At 35.4% G+C, this 19,216-nt stretch overlaps 1 protein-coding gene across 3 annotated transcripts in view; it reads left to right on the forward strand.

Annotated features, from left to right (window-relative positions):
* LOC117165764 (monocarboxylate transporter 10) overlaps positions 1–19,216 on the forward strand; it is a 295,750-nt gene that overhangs the window by 250,287 nt on the left and 26,247 nt on the right. For all 3 annotated transcript variants that reach the window (XM_076617267.1, XM_076617266.1, XM_076617268.1), the window contains exon 6: positions 17,004–17,172. In XM_076617267.1, the coding sequence (XP_076473382.1) occupies positions 17,004–17,172 (169 nt within the window). The remainder of the gene's footprint in view (positions 1–17,003; positions 17,173–19,216) is intronic.

Genomic DNA, 19,216 nt, shown 5'->3' on the forward strand with positions numbered 1-19,216 from the left:
TGATTGTCAGATTTAAAATTGTTTCCAATATGCCCCGAAGAAACAAAGTTTAATTTAAAATGTTCACGCAACACCGAAACAAAACACAAGTATTAAGTTGTCGGAGAAGTTTCTTTCGTTTTATGAGGAAATAATAGACGCACGACGTTTTTTGTTTTATATTATTTTGTCGAATTACGTACGATCCATTTTGTTCTGTTGAGATAAACACCGCCACATTTCACAGACTTGGTTTCACGTTTGTACGAAGGTGCATTGTTGTAAAAAGCACGTTTGCGAAAGAAAGACACTTTCCGGACAACCTAATAGAATATCCGCGTAACGTAGACGCAAATATTGCTTAATCTATGATTCTAATAAATCTACAATTAGAATAGAACAGAATATAAAAATATAAAAAATGTGCAAATAGAATATGAGGATAGTTTTCGAATTGTTAAAAATCAAATATACTAACTCTAGAATGCATAAATCTTCCGAATATTTATTATTATCAATCTGAATAATTATCAACTGTAAAGTTAAAACAAGCAACTCTTTAAAATCATAAAGGTCAAACACGTTGGTCTTCGAGTTAGCTGAACTCGATTATCTTCGTGACCCTTCACTTTGTAGACTCCAATTACGATGATCGATGGTCTCGTAGAATTCAATTACATCGTCCCACAAATTACCAAAACTTGATTACGATAATCTCTTAATTCCTACATCTCGCTGAGTTTCCTCGCGTTTTGTCTCTTCTACGAAACCATCGACAATTTTTTAAACCTTATCTATATACTAATACTTACTCTTGTAATAGTATAATGTTCTTTTGATAAATTTGTTCATTACGCAAATCTATGAGTACGATACGAATATTTTAATTGGTTTAATCTATAAAATTAATTAAAAATAATAAAACACTGGCATTGTAACAATTTAGTAATTTAACGATTACACAAAGCCACGATATAAATATTGTAGTTGTTTGATCTATAACATTAATGAAAAATAATAAAATAATTATGACAATTTTCTAATTTAACGATTACACAAATCCCGATAGAAGTATCCTAATTTTTCAACCGTGATAGAGCTAATGGAAAATACTAAAATATTGAAATTACAAGAAATTGGCAGAATCTCGTTCATCGTCCATTTACTTTTCGTTATATCTCGTAAAATCATGACAGTTCTTTTAAAGCGACGAAGGAACCAATGTCCGATCAGACTAATTGAAGTAACAGCTACGGATGGTTCGAGGGTGGCGATCGATTTACGAAGAAAAGCTACACGGAAAATGAATATGTATTGGCCGGGTTTACGATTCGAAAGCGTTTCCTGGGCGACTTCACCGATCGTCCGTTTCAGCTTCAACAGGTAACCAAGCCCGGTGGTTCGATCGGCCGAGAATAATTCAACGTGCGGACATTTTTAGCGCCATCGGCGAATTGGAGCAACCAGTCCACTTCGTGGGCTGCCTTGTTCTCACGAAACGATCTCGTATCTATGAAATACATCTACGTGGAAATGTCACAGTGATAAAAGTAATTTATAGGAATCTTTTTTATCAGCAACGGTAAGTGAATTTGTGCTTGGGAAAGAAGTCTCTGTGATATAATGAAGCGAAAAACAAGACGATTGAAATGAAACATCGAAGGATCCTAAGGAAACATCCGAAACGAACGCCGATGAATCTGTCGATCTGCTTCATAGATTTTAACGCAGCATCTTCTAATTATTTTTTCGTGGTGTGCATATTGCGATAAATGCTATTGCCATAAGTGCAAATTACGTATAACGAGAAATGTAATAAAAACAGGCGGCCTGAGAAGAATTAAATAGATTTAAAAAAATGGCGAAAAAGTTTCCGCGTGTGTACCGATATGAACCGCGAGGAGGTTGTCTGCTGCATATTGTATTTACGTCAATGAATTCGGCGAAAATTACTTGCCACCAGCGTGATCGACTGGGAAATAAAATATTGGCTTGCCAACTAAGTAATTGCGGATTTTGTCATTACCACCTAATCAGTTAGTTGCCAACCCTATATATCTAGCTCAGACAACGTAACACGCGTTGTGTCTTGTGATCTGTTACTTCGTTCACAATATGTCCAATGTGTAAAAAATTAAAACTGACTTTTCCGTGGAAGCTGCTTCAATTAACAATCATGCAATTTATATCCATTTTATATCATCGCCAATGAATCTGAATCGCCACGATAAGAACCATATCGTGGACGATATTTTACTTTTTCAAAGTCGTTGGAGTCTGACCTTTAGGACCCGTTACATAGTTCATAATAAATTGTGTAAAAAATTAAAATTTACTTCTTCATAGAAGCTGCTTCAATTAACAACGTTCCAATTTTTATCCATTTTATATCGTCGCCAATAAATCTGAATCCCAACGATAAGAATCATATCGTGGACGATATTTTACTTTTCCAAGGTCGTTGGGATCTGACCGTCCGTTTTTATTGCCTTTCTTGTTACATGCACGTCGTAACAAAGTTATTAAAAAAGGTCTCGTTAAAACCCACAAGGTCCAGACCGATAAAGTTGACCCAAACGCTACAGTGTGTCGAGCATATGGGATGAAATTCATAACATGTAAACTAATCAATTTTCGACCTAAGACCCTTAACATCATTTTAAAGAGAATGTAAAGATGCGTCGATTGATACATCGAAAGAGGTACAATTTCATTTTAAAAGAAGAGGTGATATTTATTTTTCGTTTAATAAGAATTTTTCGGTCAATTTTTCTTACTGCAATTTGATCTCAAATGAATAAGTTTCGTTTGAAAGATTTGCTTACTAGTTTAGCGAAAACGCTTTAAAAATAGTAGCCATCATTTCGATTGTCTGGGTTTCAGACAAAAAGATCATAAACTTGCATCTGTATAATTTACGAAGTTTCTTATAATTTTGTTCTACTAGTCACGTGTTATTGTCCTTTTTTAAATGTAAAAATATGTAAACATATTTATGTAAATATGAAGACTGTGCTAAAGGTCTGAACAATGACTTGCACCGCGATGCGGTAAATGGATTGACAATGATTTTCACTATTCTCTCTGGTTTGGCCAGCTAAATTTTGATATTAATATATAATGTTTAACGTGTCCTTGATTAGTATTCGAAAAATCACGGACGTACTTGCTGGTACTTTCCTAAAAACTCAATTCGAACTTGATAAACGTTTAACATAAAAATTACGACGAATAGTTAATTTCGTAAAAAAATTACTCGCCAGTATGAAAGATAGTATAATATTAAACGTAACTTGTAAAAATCAAATTAAACGTATAAAAAATCGGCGAATGGCGACGCGTTCAAAAAAAGGGGCCGAAAATTCCAATAAATTTCAAGCGTCGCTTTCTATAACAAAATTGGTAAAAAATTTAACAAACATTATACACAAAAATATAAAAAGTTATTCGTAAACTTCATTTTTTTTTTTTTTTACTTTTGTCCATCGCTCGACACACTATGAAGCGTCTTAAATGTCACTTCGTGTTATTTAACTATCTTCAGTGGATACTCGGTCTAAAAGTTATTCGATCCACGAATCGACGTAATTAGAACAAAACGTTTTAATCGAAGAGCCTTCGATCAACTCTCTCTCTCTCTCGCTCTCTCTCTCTCTCTCCCTCTCTCGAGGATATTCTACAGGGAAAGAAGACATCTGTTTCGAGGTAAAACGAGAAATACGAGCTGCTGGTATCTCGTTTAATCGACGCAAATATTTTCCATCGATTTCATGTTGTTTGCCCAACAGCAGCAAGAAACGAAAGAGGTGGTGGAGAGGCCGGGCGGTCATTGGTCCGACAAAACCAACGAACGCGATAGGAAAACAAAGGGGCTTGAAACAGTCGACAAGAACGAACAGATTAATTAATCGCGCAATCACGTAATTAATCCAAAAACGCCACAATGCCTTACAATATACCGAAGAAGAGCAGTCGATGGAACTGACGTTTTCGACTTGTTTCTCTTGAGGCAAGTTCGTAGAATGAAAAAGAAATAGAGTACAATTTGCTTCGTCGTGAAGTAATGTAAAGTCTTCAGGGCAATTAGGTAGATTGTGTAGAACTAATTCGAAAATTAAATGAAAATTTTTCCTGTTTTATTCAACTGTGTTACCAGATGTCGTTCGGATGAAGTTTCGAAACGCTGGCCGACCGGAGATCATTTTTAAGTGCAGGCGTTTCTGATGAATTTATTTTTGAACATCAGGTAGATCTTAATAGCGTAGAAATGGAATTTGATAAGAAATTCGATTTCTCTTAGTTCTATAGTTTATAATCATGATTTTCTAATAAGAGAAATTAAATCTTTAAAAATATGTCAATTCTATTCCCTTGACAATCGATTAAGCTTGTTAATGGAATGTTATAATCAATAAAAACTTTATTCTCTCGATACTCGATTAAATAAATAAAATGTAAATTGCTCGGAAATTTAAATTCCATCCTATTGCGATCTATTATTCTATTCGATCTGTAAACCTGTTTAATCTATTTTAATCCGTAAATTCTATTAAAATCAGTCATTTAAACAAATATCGCAGAAAGATAAAATTAATCGAATGCACACGAATGGCGCGTGCAATTCCAACCCTGTGTCATTCATCTGCAAAAGAATCAGCGTTCATTCGACTTCGTAAACTCGCCATTCCCGTCTCACACCGCCACGTCGAGGTGACATAATGAGCGTGCCGTCTCGCTGACGAAGCAGGAATATCGAAAGCCATCGATTGGGTCGCTCCATCGATTCAAACCCTGCTTTTCTCAAACTTACTCGCTTTCCCATTGCTGAATTTTCCACTGTAAATCAAGCACCTCGCCTCGTCGACTGTTATTCCCCGAGGGTAACTCGACGTCGAAATAAAAGCCGCCATTTTATCAGGGAAGAAGAGGAAAAAATAGTCGGCAAACAATTCCTCGAGAAGCGTTCGTTCGCGATAATAATCATCCCCGTGGCGAAGTCGCCGCCGGAAACAGCAGTAATATTCAGACCGCATTGTCCGAAAGTTCGAGTGCCGCGAGAAATTCTTCGCCTGCCAGATATTTCCCGGTTTCCACCGGTGCAGAATGTTCGATTTTCGATTTTCGCGGCGGAAGCTTCGAATCAGCGAGAACGATGTTCCGCATGGAACTGCGTTCGTGTATCGAGTTTGCGGTTCCTGAAACCATACACGAGGTTCATGGGCGATCTAAATGATTGTTGCCTGTAGCGAGTGAATGAATTTTGGTACCTGGTGCGGTGGTTAAATGTTACAACTTTCCAATTACGATCGACCAAATTGTATCTGCTAAAATTTCAGAAGAACGTAGATTTTTAATTGTTTGCGTTTAGATTCTTTACATTGAAATAGAAATTTTAATAAATCCAGTGATCTTCCTAATCTTCCGAAGTTTCAGGAAAATTTCGATTTTTCATTCTTCGCGTTTAGAAATTGCGTGTTTGAATTCAGTTTTTCAAGTCTAAATTAACGCGCTAAGATGGAAATCGATATTTCAACAAAATTTACTTCTAATTATTAATCGAACAAAATTCTGTCGGCATAGGGGAATTTTTGTGGTTCTATTAAAATATCAATTACGGAATCGTAGACACGTGTAACGCTGAGATATTTCCCGCTTTCCACCGGTGCAAAATGTTCGATTTTCGATCGTCGCGGCGAAACCTCTAAACTGGTGAGAACCATGTTTCGTATCGAACTGCGTCTGCGGTTCATGGAATGGTAGAAGATCCACGGAAGGATGAAATGACTATTCTTTTTTAGATAGCGAGTTGATTGAATTTTTGTGGCTTCTGTGGTGGTCACAGTTCTACCTTTGAATGTATAGTTAGTGAAAAGTGAAGATACGAGGATGCAATATGAATTTACATGTACGCAGTGTTTATGTAATGTAAGACATTTATGTAATGCAAGAGATATACTGAGCAATATAGTTATTGAAAAATAAAGAATGTGAGGATGAAAAAGTTTTCAATTAATAATAACGTTTAAACAACACAGGTAAAGGTTAAATAAATGTAGAAATAAATAATAAAAATTTCTCTGACTTGTTCCTTAGATAATATAGATATTAAAAAACAAGTTGCATGTAAAGGTTGGATGAATTTTGAATGTGTAACAATCGTAAATAAAACCCTTTTCATAAAGATGATCTTCTTACAAACTTACAATCATTTTGTAGACGTAACTCGAAACTTGTCGTTTTTACTCCCGTCATTTTATGTTTTAAGACAATTTCTTTCATTTGTTACTTTTATTCTCTATTAAGTTCAAAAGAAATTTTTTCCTTGGTTTTCTAATTATACTTAATTGTACCTATGATCGTTACACCGAAGTAAAATATTCGCTGTGTGTTCCATCCGAGACAACCAAGGAACCACGCGAGGTATTCATCGGTGAAATTTACAGTACGAAAGAGAGCTACTTTTGAGTTGGAATCTTAAGATTTATCAAGGGGACGTGAGCAATTGCATTTGAGATTTTTAGTTTGTTTCGCACTCAATAGCCTGGAACGTGTTATGAGCTTTGTATCTTCGAAAGGTACTTTAAAACCAGGAGAAGGAGCTGTCGATTGAAAAACTAACTTTTAACAACAACCAATCGCCAGCATGTGTTCTGTACAAACTTAAGAGCTCAGATACTCCGAATATTATTATAATACATATTCTAGCTTTTTATCGGTATACATATTTTTATCAGATATGGCTTTCCATCAGAGCACATCTTCGAGCCTTCAATCAGTTTAGACATATTCTGACATTCAATCAGTATACATATTCTAACAGTCTGTCAACACAGACGTCATAGTATACTTTTTATTTGGTGTACGTTTTAACACATGTTTTTCATGCGTTTAAAACTACCGCGTTTAAAAGAGCGCAAACTTAAGTTTCTCTCAGCCAATCTCTCCCGTGGCCTGATAACCATAGTTATGTCAGCACGTAACATTCGCGTGCGAGTCGATGATCCATCGGAGACAGACGCGTCCGTGCACTTTAATCATCAAATGAGTCGCTCATGTCGTGCAACTGGATAAATTGAAAAGTCGAAAAAAGTGATATTTTTGTTATCTGTTTTAATAATAAATAAATTCGTGGAAGTTATATACAATCAGCTGTCGCGCCTTAAATTTTTGTTTTAAAAATTCTATTCTAATCGCGGATACAAGTAAAAAGATCGACAAATTTCCGAGAAATGGAGTTGATCGGTTTGGCTTCTGAAAAGTCAAGTGATAGTCAGATGCGTTAAAAATGGGATTCAAACGTTACACGAACGAAATTTCATATGCGGCAATCTCGCATTTCCGAGAAATTTCAAGGTACGAAAACGCGTAGAATGCACATGATACGAGAAAATATATAAAATATTCAGCGCCTGTTACTTTTAACGATACTCAATGGATGAAACAAATTTCCATCAAAGTCCTACTCCTGCGATCGTATTTCTCAAGATACTGTTCAGCTTTGGAGTGGCCGTCAGTTTATGACTCGGACAACACATCTCTGTTTTTTGGGAAGTCCGAATTGCCTATCTCCCCAAGCTGTAAACCTTACGATGCTGACATCATTAAGAAGCTAAAAAACACCCTAAATGCCGATGGGTCAGGGCAAAGGTAAACAATACCAAGGTGGCAATACCAGAGAGTACAATTAGACCAGAGAAAACCCAGAGACGGAAAGTCAGGATGTAAGGACGAGACGGAGCTTCTGATGAGGGTAGCAACAACATCCCACCACAATCTTCATCAGAGCGTCGCACTGTTCGTATTCAATCTCAACCAGACCGTACAATCGTCTGCATCAGAACGTCAAACTCTACGTGTATACTAAAAAGTGCAAATAAAAAATTTGCATTTTGAATGGCCAAACCGTACTAATACTCGATATATTTAATTTACCTCCACTTTGAGCGTTAATCTCATTCAAGGTTCGCTATATCAAGCGATCGGTTGAATCTGACCGATCGCCATTTAGTTGAGAAGTCGCAGCAGATACGAATTTGCATAAAAATTCGCAGTCTACTAATCAAGATTGCAGAGCATAGTGCGAATGAGATGTTTAAAGAATAAGGATTCGAGGGTGGGAAATAAGGACAAGTAACTTCTTCCGAGCAAAGTGTCTGCATGTATCTACGGACGAGTGAATCCTCTTAAGCGCGCAGCGAGGAAAGTTGAGAGTAGAGGAAAGAAAGTTGCGGAAAAAGAGTCCGATGGGAGACAGACTCGCCTGTCATGGACCTGTGAAAGAGGTTTAATGAGTGCATTCAGAATACTCGTTTCTCTGCTTCTACTCTTATCCCCGTTTATTTAATACGATACAGCCTACACGAGTTTCCAGAACTGTCGTTCGAGATAACAAAGCACCGACGAGAGATTCTCCACTCGTAAATCATCTGTAATCCTCCGTTGCAGCGCTATTACGCCTCTCGTCACATTTCTGTCCTTCGTTCTCGATATGCAGGTCGATAGTACTGGATCGCCAAGATCCTGAGGTCCTTGGAATTTGATTACAAAGTGTCGTTACATTCGACGATATACAATTGTCGCTGGAATTTCTACTTTCTTCCAAACTTATTCGTTTGATTTAGTAGTATCTATTTCTTATTCTTTTTTTTTTTTTTTTTTTGTTAATTATTTAATTTGTACTTTACAATTTGTCTTGTGCTGGACATTCGGTAAATTTTTCTAGCTTCTTATTCTTTCCATGGAAAATTATATTCATGAATTAGTCACATACATTTAGTATATTCTACGTTGTAATTTATTTTGGAATAAATATTATTCCAAACGAATGTATACTCGTACGTCACTGTTGAAAAGTACGAGGAAACTTGTCTGACTATAACAAATGTCTAGAGAAATTTACAAGACCATTCGTCATGAATTTCATTAGATTTTGTACATTTTTATATTTACAATGAATAATTCGTTAAATAAATAGTAATTATATATTTCTTTCATCGTTTACAATTTTCGCATCTTTCAACATACGAAAACGATACGTTTCGAATAAGTTTCGAAACAACGTAAAAATCCCACTAACAATTCTACTTTATTTAAACCGATTATTCCAAACACGTTATAACACCATAAATCATATCGCCGGATTGTTTTTCCTCGTTTTTTTCCTCGTGAAGACTTTCTCCAATCGCGGTTTCGATCGTTCTCCCTTTTACTTTTCCATTTCAACTGGAAGCCGCAAGGAACTCGAAATCAGCAGGTAGAAAAGTTACGAGGACGGCGACTTTTTAATAGAAAACTCGGAGGAAGAGTCGAAGGAGTAATCTTATCGGAATTATCACCGTGATATTTCACGTTCCAAGCGACTATGGCCGTTCATTGACGAAACTTTGCTGTTCGTCGGTCGATTTAATGGCCTGCGAGCTTTCGTTCCGAAATTCACGAAGACAGACGATCCGCTTCGATGATCGGATTCAACATTTTGTGTACTTACCTCTCAAACGCTTCTCTCTGTAATCTTATTAAATGCTGTTGCGGTACTTTTGGAAAGTACATCGGATTTTGTATCTATCGAATAAAGGAACGTAAGGAATATAAAAATGTCATTTTATCGAAAAAACAGAATTTTTAATTTCAGATTTATTGGAAATTTTCATCGTAGACGAAGCGTGTAACGGAGTGTAAGCGAATTTTTGTTGCTTTAATTGCTTGTTAAGTTATTAGATTTTACATTTTCATTATTTTGTTACTTGTATGTATTGGCTTGGCAACTAAGTGATTGCGGATTTTGTTATTAGGTGGTATTCATAAAATCCGCAATCACTTAGTTGCCAACCCAATTGAATGATTCTATAGTACTGGTTTTATTGATCTTCGCTGGAACTTTACGAAGCTTCAATTCAAATTGTATCAATACCAAGATTTTTATTCTTCTATTCAGTGTTGCACGTGATTTTGTTTCGATGATTTTTAACTTGCAATTGTCATTTATACAATTCGTAACATTATCCAAATTCGAAGAGGTCATAAAGTAGCACAGAGCGGTAAATCTGTTCCAGGAGAAGCTTCTTAGAAGATTGCGAACACAGGTGGAAAACAGATTCTCGAATAACTTCCTGAGTTCTATATTTTTAAGTGATATATGTAGGGACATAATGCTATTACGTGTCCTTAATTTCAGGGGCGGCGGGCTGAAATTCAGTAATCCGGCTCTAAGCACCAGAGCTGGCACCAGATGCGTTCTCGGATTTGCACCTGCCTGTACATTTCGATAAAAAATGTCTGCTTTCAGTTCGCATCTAATTTCGAATTAATTTCAGTGAAATATCGATTTTAATCAGGTTTGCTCGTTTTACGTTAATTTCGATAAGAAGATTCTAAATCTAATTAATTCCAGAATTTGTGAACACTGAACGAAGCTAACCGATTTAGTAAAATTTGATTTTTATTGCGTCGATTTCAGTTTTAAAGGTTTAAATTACAGGATTTAAATATAAGAAATTTAAGGATCGAAATTTCCGTGAAATTTCTACAAATTAGAAAGATCGCTGGATTTAATCAAATCTCCACTTTACTACGTTCGTTCTAATCTTAAAATTTTAATCCAAAGTAGTAAAAATTAACGTACAAAATTTAGGAGTCTAACTTCCGAAAATCTAAATTTCTAGAGATAAGAAAATTTATAAAGTCGATTTCAAGGCTTCTAAAGGTGTCGTTTATGCTTTCTACGCTACTCCATATTATTTTGATTGAAATTCGTTTGCGTATCGGCGTTACATCCAACGTTTTATCACTTAAAGAACTTCAATGACGATGTGTTTGAGTTCGATAAGCACGCTCTCGTGTTTTCCGCTCTATTAACCGGTCGTTTTTGAAAAATCTTGTAACAGATTCGACAACCCTGTTCATGGGATTAAACGAAGGGAAACTCGGTGTACGTGACCGATCCACCTTTCCTTGGCTGATTGATTAAAATCTCGAGATTAGACACTTGTCGATGTAAAGGGTTCAAGATCGATATACACCACGATATTCCTTTTGAAAATACCGTGGCCAGTTTCAAACTCTCACGCAACTTTTAATTGATAATTATTTAAAATTCTGGAGAATATAACATATATATATTTAAAAAAATATTATAGAATATTTATAATAAATAAAAATAATATAGAATATTTATAATAAATAAAAATAATATAGAATATTTAAAAAACCGTGCGTTAAACAAAAATTTCTGTTTTAAATTCCAATTTTCAAACTTTCATGCAATCTTTAATTGTTACTTAACTATATACTGGAATTTTCATGGGCTTTTTCCTTACTTAGTAGCATAAAGGTTTGCTAGAAAATATCTTTAATATATCTTTCACCTCAATCCGATATGCAATAAGGAAAATACATCAGAAAGCTTTCAAATTTCATGCAACATCTAACTGTCGTTTACGTACCAATATGTTCGAGAATATTACAATTTTGCAGAGTATAGTAATTACGAAGAGTACTGGAATATTCGAGAATGCTCTAAATCTCAAGCATTTCCCGAGAATATTTTCATTTTTAAGAACGTTATTCTCACTTGTATTGTCCAAAGGATGACAAGAAGATGTTCCTAGAATTATTCCATTCGAGCCAGTAATTTTACTCGTGAAATTCTCACAGACGAAAACAAACACTTGAAATTCCATTTTACATGCGCTCCAAACGCTCCAAAGTGCCTGTAATTTCTCTTTTAATCTACTCATTATTAATTGCAACGAATCATTAATTACACGCAAGCGAACAGTTGCGTGTTCCGGATTCCAACAACGTGGTTCATCGAAATCGAATAATTACGAGCGAATCCGCGTGTTGTTATTCGTTGGACGCTAAGTGGAAGTTTTATCAGAGGCCGGTGGTTTCCTGTTAGTGAAATCTTCCATTTACACGATCGTCCGAGCGTAAAGTGCGCGAATCGAAAATTATTGGAAGGCGATGCACGTGCTACGTCGATTTAGCATGTTTGCACCGCGAAATACGTTTGTTAGTTGATGACTCAGGATGGTTCGGCCCCTCTTCCGGTCCCTTCTCCAACCTCACCTTTGCACGACTGGAGACGACGCTTTTTAACTTTGTTGGCTGGCAAACTTTCAAACAGAATGCGAATCGTGCGTCATTGGTGCAAACGTGCTGTTCATACGGCAAACAGTATGTGTTACTGCGGAAAGAATTTTACTAAGTGAAATTGTGGAGGGCGTTTGAGGAATATTTTACTTGAAATGCAATTAACAGTATTTATTTAGTTATTCGTTTATTTATTTGTTGATAAGACGTGTACAAACCCAATTTACAGGATATGGCCGGTATAAGTTTCAAAAGTTCTTAACGTTCTTAAACTTAACAATAAGAAAAAGGGAGTTTTTAAAAGTTTATTCGATTTTGCTGCATTTTGAAGAAACAACAAAGTTCTAGTTCTTAAGCTTATTTGTTATTTATATTTATGCTTATTTATTTATGTTGTCATGGATTTAATGAAGATACTGTTAAAAAGGCTGTTGAAACAGTGACCACTCCAATTGCAGTTAGACATCGTTCCGGTGATATTTGATACACTGCAGCTACGATTCAGTGTCACCTTCGTTAAAGAAGTGTAAATAAATACACATGAAAACGAAGAAGTTTCTGTTTCTTCTCTAAAATACAGCAAAAACGAGTAAATCCCTAAAAGACATTTTTTTTTTTAGTTTATCAGTCCCCTATATGTTCCCGAAATTTTGACGTTTAAATTGGGACACCCTGTATATACGCAATTATATATATATCCATACGTATAGTGTAAAAGGCAAAGGACAAAAGATAAAAAGAAAAATCTAATCGATAATATTCCATATAAATAAAGATTACTTGAAACAATGAATAGAATAACAAAAAAATTATTCGATTGATTATTAAAAGTAAGAGGGTGTTTAATTGAATTATTTAGATGTTAAATCGTATAATTTTATGTTTAAATACTAATCTCTCAATGTAGTTCGATTTGTCAAAATAACATACAATACCAACTATTTGTTGTTCACCTTCTTACGTATACAAGAGGACTAATAATTCTAAATGTTCTGATAAAAAAGAAGAAATATAAGAATTGTATGAAAGAAGTACTCAGTCTTATCTTTCTCCTTATTAATATTAGAACTAATGAACTATACGAATAAGTAGAACTGCGCGAGACGATAGCGAAGGCGATGAAAATAATTAGTTGGCCAGGAAATAGGAGCAAACAATATATTATGACACCGCAAAGTACAGAGAAAAGTGTAACATTGTAAAAAGCTCCTGAGCTGTACATGTAACTTCTATTAACTAAATAAATACCAGAACTATCAGCAATTAAAATATGAAATTTGTACGAACGGAATTAAGTAGCGAAGGATGAAACAAGAAATAGAGGAAACCTGAAGAAAAGTAAACATTTCTAAATCTAACAATAAACTAAATGTATTCTATAAAAAAAAAATCGTTGTAAAATATTCGTATACTACAAGAAGCCGACCAAGCAAGAAATATGTGACTGACAGAGGAGAAATAGGAAAACCTTTAAAAAGGATAAAAAAAAAATCGTAAACCTAATAATAAACTCGATGAAACTTATGCTTCCACCAGGAATTCAAAAGCAAATCCTAGTTCAAAATCCCTCGAGACGAACAGCCATTCGATTCTCCGACCTCGATCAATTTGATCGTAGAAGAAAAATTCAAAAATTCCAAGATGCTCGACAGTGTTGCAAGCACAAAGAACAGAAGCGAAGGAAGGACCGGGCTTCTTGCATTATTCATCAAGCGGACTCGAACGTGCTCCCTTTGTTCACGGCGTGCCTCCGTTAAAGTCCTATCCCGCCATTTTTCTTTCAACGAACCGTGGAACCCGAACGGCCATAACTTGAACAATAATTTTCGTTGGTATTAAACCGGTGCGGACTCCGCGACGTGTCCCTATCGATTTCTAGTTAGACGGTGAGATATGACACTCTGCCTGATAACGGTGATAAGCGAGTGGCCTCGATGAAGTTGGAAAGTTAATGAGCATCCCTGCGACCCCGTCTTTGTTCAGCACCTATTTTCGACGGTTGCACGGCTGCATACCTTGAATTATAGTAGCTAAAAATGCCACTGGCACATACCTTTATCTTCCATTGAAGCACTTTTCTTTAGCATATTCTATATATCAGTTTAAATACAATAGTATCGAATTTTTGCAGTGATACGAAAACACTATTAAATGATGTGAAACTTCGTATACTTGTACTTGGACCTAATTAATTGGCACATATGTGTTGCAATAGGTACAATGATATGCAAATCATTTTTGTAGTAACTGTATATAATTTAATCTAACTTACTGTCGATATGCATAGCGACGTATGATGCTTTCTTCATCGGTGTATATCTTCAGGTACAAGTTCCAAACTTTACCGATGTAATCGTGATAATCGAGACTTATTGCTAGACTGCAGAGTTTTATGTATTTACAGAAGCCTCGAGAGTGCAAAATTGCATTTGCAACTGCAGAATACGCATAATACGAACATATGAAAAGCCATTTTTCTATTCAAACTTATATACTTAACGTGCGTTTGCACTCCCATAACGAAGCTCGTCGAACTAATCCCGCAAGAATCTTTCCATTTATGTACCAATGTAATCTTCCTTCGAGAAACAAAATAAAAATCCACCTACGGCTTTAATAAAAGCCACCTAACTACAAAACGAAATCACAAACTTCCTCCGTTCCCCTATTTCCCTTAAGACATTCTCATTCAACAGCGAATGCTAGGAAACAAGCTAAAAGTCAACTTCTAACATGCTCCTACGAGTGTCACCTAACTGCATCGTGAAATTTAACGTTATCTCAACTTCACTGGCATCCATAGGATTCGCAAGCTTCGTCGAAACGTTAAGTCCTTACTACGGTTAATTAAGAAGCCGACGGCCTGACCCAGACGGTTAATTCGAGTAATTAAGAACGGTCCAAGCTCGTTCGTGTTACGCTCTCCTTATTAATTAAAAAGGCTCGCGAGCAGCTGTATCTCCTCATCGTGGCAATTCCTCTCGGTTATTTCGCACGGCGATCGTTCCGCCAAGTGGGCAAACAGCGTGCTGTAACGTCGAGGAGGATCATGGCAGGACAACAGGGACCATTTGGAATTTTATTGTTCGATGTCCGCCCCTTCTATTCGCCCGACAGAATGGGGGTTGCTGTTTCGGAGATTTCTTGGTATTTCGTGTCTAATAGCGCTGAAATCGACGACTCATGGATTTTTATTATAGCGATGAACCGATATTATTAAATCGTCCAGGATCATATAGTTGTTGGTTAATAGACTGCCGATATTTATGCAAATATTTATGCATATTTTTACGAAGATAATTAAAAAAGTGGAATCTAGATATTGCGTGTTAAATATTACAATGAGTACTATACTTTGGTATTTGATATATTTTTACGTGTTATATATATGTCGGAGATGAAAGGACACCGAAGCCTTTCCTTTGGAATTTTGGAAAAATCCCCTAACATTGTAATCTAGATTCTAATCACAGCCGTAATTAAGCAATTGTCGTCATTCGATCCGATTGTATTTGTTCGAGATTTGTGATATTGAGCTTAGGCTCGAGGCGACAACCTTCGAGACTAGCATCCTTCTCTAACCACCAACATGGAAATTGACCAATTAACAGCAACGTCAATTTCCCTCACTTTCCGAACGAAGGCTTTTCTTGACGAATCCGATGATCTGGTGTCCTTAGACACACCCCATCATAGTTTTCCTCTGCAGCATCATCGTGACGGAAAGTCATTCTCTCGTGAGCTCTCATTAGCGAGTTACATAGCGTCTTTACGCTCGGTGAATATTTTACGTTTTAACAAAGAGCTAGTTTAGTGATACCTGTACCGTAAACAAATAGATCGAGTCCGACTTAGACTTTGGAAGAAAGTACATTTGTTATCCCGTTGACCGCGAATTCGTTATCCAACCTAAGACCATTGTCATTAGTGTCTAATCACCGTGGTTACCTGTCAATTCTGCAATTATCACACTTGTACTAATAATCATATTTGTACTAGTAAACATCTTCTCTATTGCATAACAACAATGTCTAATCTAAATGAAGATTCGTTACACGCCCTTAAACCTAATCATAATGTGAATCCGACTTGTATATACATTCCGTGCATTTATATAGGAAATTTAAAAGTGCAAGATTGCACAGGATGTAGATAATACAATATAGAAGAAATATGTAAAATATCTGGTAAGTGGAACAATTTTGTACCCAGCTCCTATCTTTTTAATTATATTGGGAAAAATATGAATTCGCATAAAAGTCCGTAGCCTGGTTATTATTTATTAATATAATCGCCCTACGATTTATTTCAAAGCAAACGTGGCTGTTTGGATTATTTAATTTTACAATGAGCTAGCAATTAACGCTTGACGAATGTTCATTGCCCTATGAATTTTTATTGATGATTTCTATTCTTACGATTAATAACCATCGAAACGGTATTAATTGTTAGTCGATTCTTTGTCCTACGATTTATTTTAAAACACACGTGCCTGTTCAGATTATTTAATTTTATAATACTACGTCGATCGATAACTGACGCACTTTTCTTTCGCTTAATCGCGAATAGCAGGCAACGTGTTGAGCTAACAAAGCTCCAAGTAACATGTCGTTAATCCTTCTAAAACCAAATATTTGTCCATTGAAAGGAGTTCTCTTCGTCATCTTAAAATCTCGTTACCTCAACGATACAATAAACCTTTGCCGTAACTAGAAGCTCTCAACAGTTGATATATTATCTTATAGAAAAATCAAAAATTTCCCAAGAAAGCATTGTTCGGTAATAAGAACTCGAGTCGATGGAAAAGCATGGTTTCCAGGAAATAGAAGAGCAACGTTTGTCCTTCCTGATAAATACACTGGAGAGAAGAACTCCAGCAAGCAGTCCACGTGTTTGGCCTTTTCCAAGTAACCATCGAATTAACGTTTCAGCGTGGGTTGGCGCATTGAGCACTGCGGTCTCCCGTGGATCGGCACCCTTGGTCGTTGGCGCGTGTCGCCGTGGAAGTACAAGGCTTACAGCGGTGATCGGCGGTCTCGTGCTGGCATTGGCCTCGCTCTTCACCTCGTTCGCCGCAGAATTGCACCAGGTCCTCCTCAGGTGAGTGACAAACTCTTTCTTTCAAAGATACAAGATGCAAGATTCAAAGTTCGTATTCGTCCAATCTACTTAAGAAACACGTTGCTATCGGAATAAGACAAGCTTGGACAGATGTTTTGCGTTAGGTTATTTATAGATTGCATAATATCGTAAATAAGCTGCGTATGTTCAGAGCCAAGAAATAAATCAGATAAGAGGAATAAACGATACTTTGAAAAAATTCTGAAATTAATTTTTAAGCTTTATAATTTTCTGCAATTTTGTAATTATTTCTTTCAACTTTTTAAGTTGCTTAAGTAGATTTTCCAAATCAATAAGTCACAATTCAAAATCAAAGTTAGGAATTTCCTTGTTGCTTCTGAATTTTCAAAACTTGACAGTAAACAATACAGAAAACAATAGTAAGATATTTATGGAATATTGTTAAAGAATTAAGAAACGGAATATAACATTTGAAAATGATCAAATACATTCATTGCTGGTTGAATTATTTATACCTCTGTCATTTGTTTTCATATTAAATTTACATAAAGTATGTGTTTTATATTATGTGAATTATTTCTATACTACTGTGTTGGTGAAAACTACAATGCTTCCTTGAAACAAAAATTCAGATGATCTTTAGACTTTGGAAACGATTGAATTAATTCAAACTATTATACTTATTAATTCCAATAGCATTTGAAACGACTTTCTTCGTCGTAAACAGGAGATAATCATGAAAAATGACGATTATTTTATGTCCTCGTTCTACTTCAAAGAATTTTTTGAAACGTACATTTAATTAAAAACTTTTTGCCGAGTCTCAAAGATAATTAATTCGCGGATCTCCGGTTTTTATTTTCTTTTTTCTCTGTATTCCGCTTTAACTTTTAAAGTTCATGCGATTCCAGCTACTTGAACTTCCACTGAGAACCATCCAAGAGTTACTACGCACTCTTGTAAAGAATTAATAATTCAGTGGAAACGCAACAAACGCTCGCGATATCTCGCTTTAAGTCGCTGGAGAACACAACCACTTTCTCATACTAACTCTCACCAACTCTCTTTCAAATAATCAGAAACTCTGAAACGCATATCACGAATTTACTCATATTTTATTTAATCTTCTTATATTAAGCTTAAAAGCTATCATTAGATTGCCGACTTTTATGCATTTGTGGGAAACTTAAAAGTGTAAACATTCATAGAAAGCTCATGACACATCGTCTAAGTCACACAATATATAAAACACCTCAAAGTATAGTGCTTTTTATAAAATTCGATACGTAATAAAACAATCTTTTACTTACAATTATGTTCATAAAAGTATATATTTGTATAAATATTCGCAGTCTGATTATCATCAAACAAAATCATGTTTGTATTTTTAATATTATTTATTTTGTTTATGATATTGTTAGTGAAATTTCTTCCAAGTACATATTTTTTATTTGTCTTACAGATTAATAAAATCAAGTAAATGTAATGTTTTATTTTTATTTTTATTATTATTCAGTGTTAGGTGAAAAGTAGAAAAGTTACTATTTTTAATGATAACGTACAACGTCATGATAGTGTCATCACATAAGAAACTCATGATTCCTTCTAAAGATTAATTCAAATGATTTCAATTTTATACAACATTTCCTCGAATCCTTAAACCATTCGCGTTTCCTCATATTCTGACGAATTAATTCACGTTTCCTCGAATTCTGGCAAATTTGTTCCAATTTTCTTAGTAATTCCTTCTGAGTTAATTCGTATTTCCTGGAATCGTATTTCGCTGATTACGAAATTCCCGTTTTCCACGATTCTGTGCGAATTACGTAGTGCGGCATAACGAACAATTAATTTACCTTTCTTTCCAGTTTTAATAAATCAGTAACTTAACGAAAAATTAATGTACGTTTTGTCCAATTTTAACAAGTTTGTATTTTGCTGAAACGTTGTGCGATTTTCTTTTGAAGAGCGATGAAGACACAGGTTTTGTTTAATGTTTGAAGCGAAAGTAAAAGAGATTAAAATTGTGACATATTTTTTTCCTTGTACGAAACGCAAAACT

Source organism: Bombus vancouverensis, chromosome 3 (assembly GCF_051014615.1).
Source record: "Bombus vancouverensis nearcticus chromosome 3, iyBomVanc1_principal, whole genome shotgun sequence".
Lineage (NCBI taxonomy): Eukaryota > Metazoa > Arthropoda > Insecta > Hymenoptera > Apidae > Bombus > Bombus vancouverensis.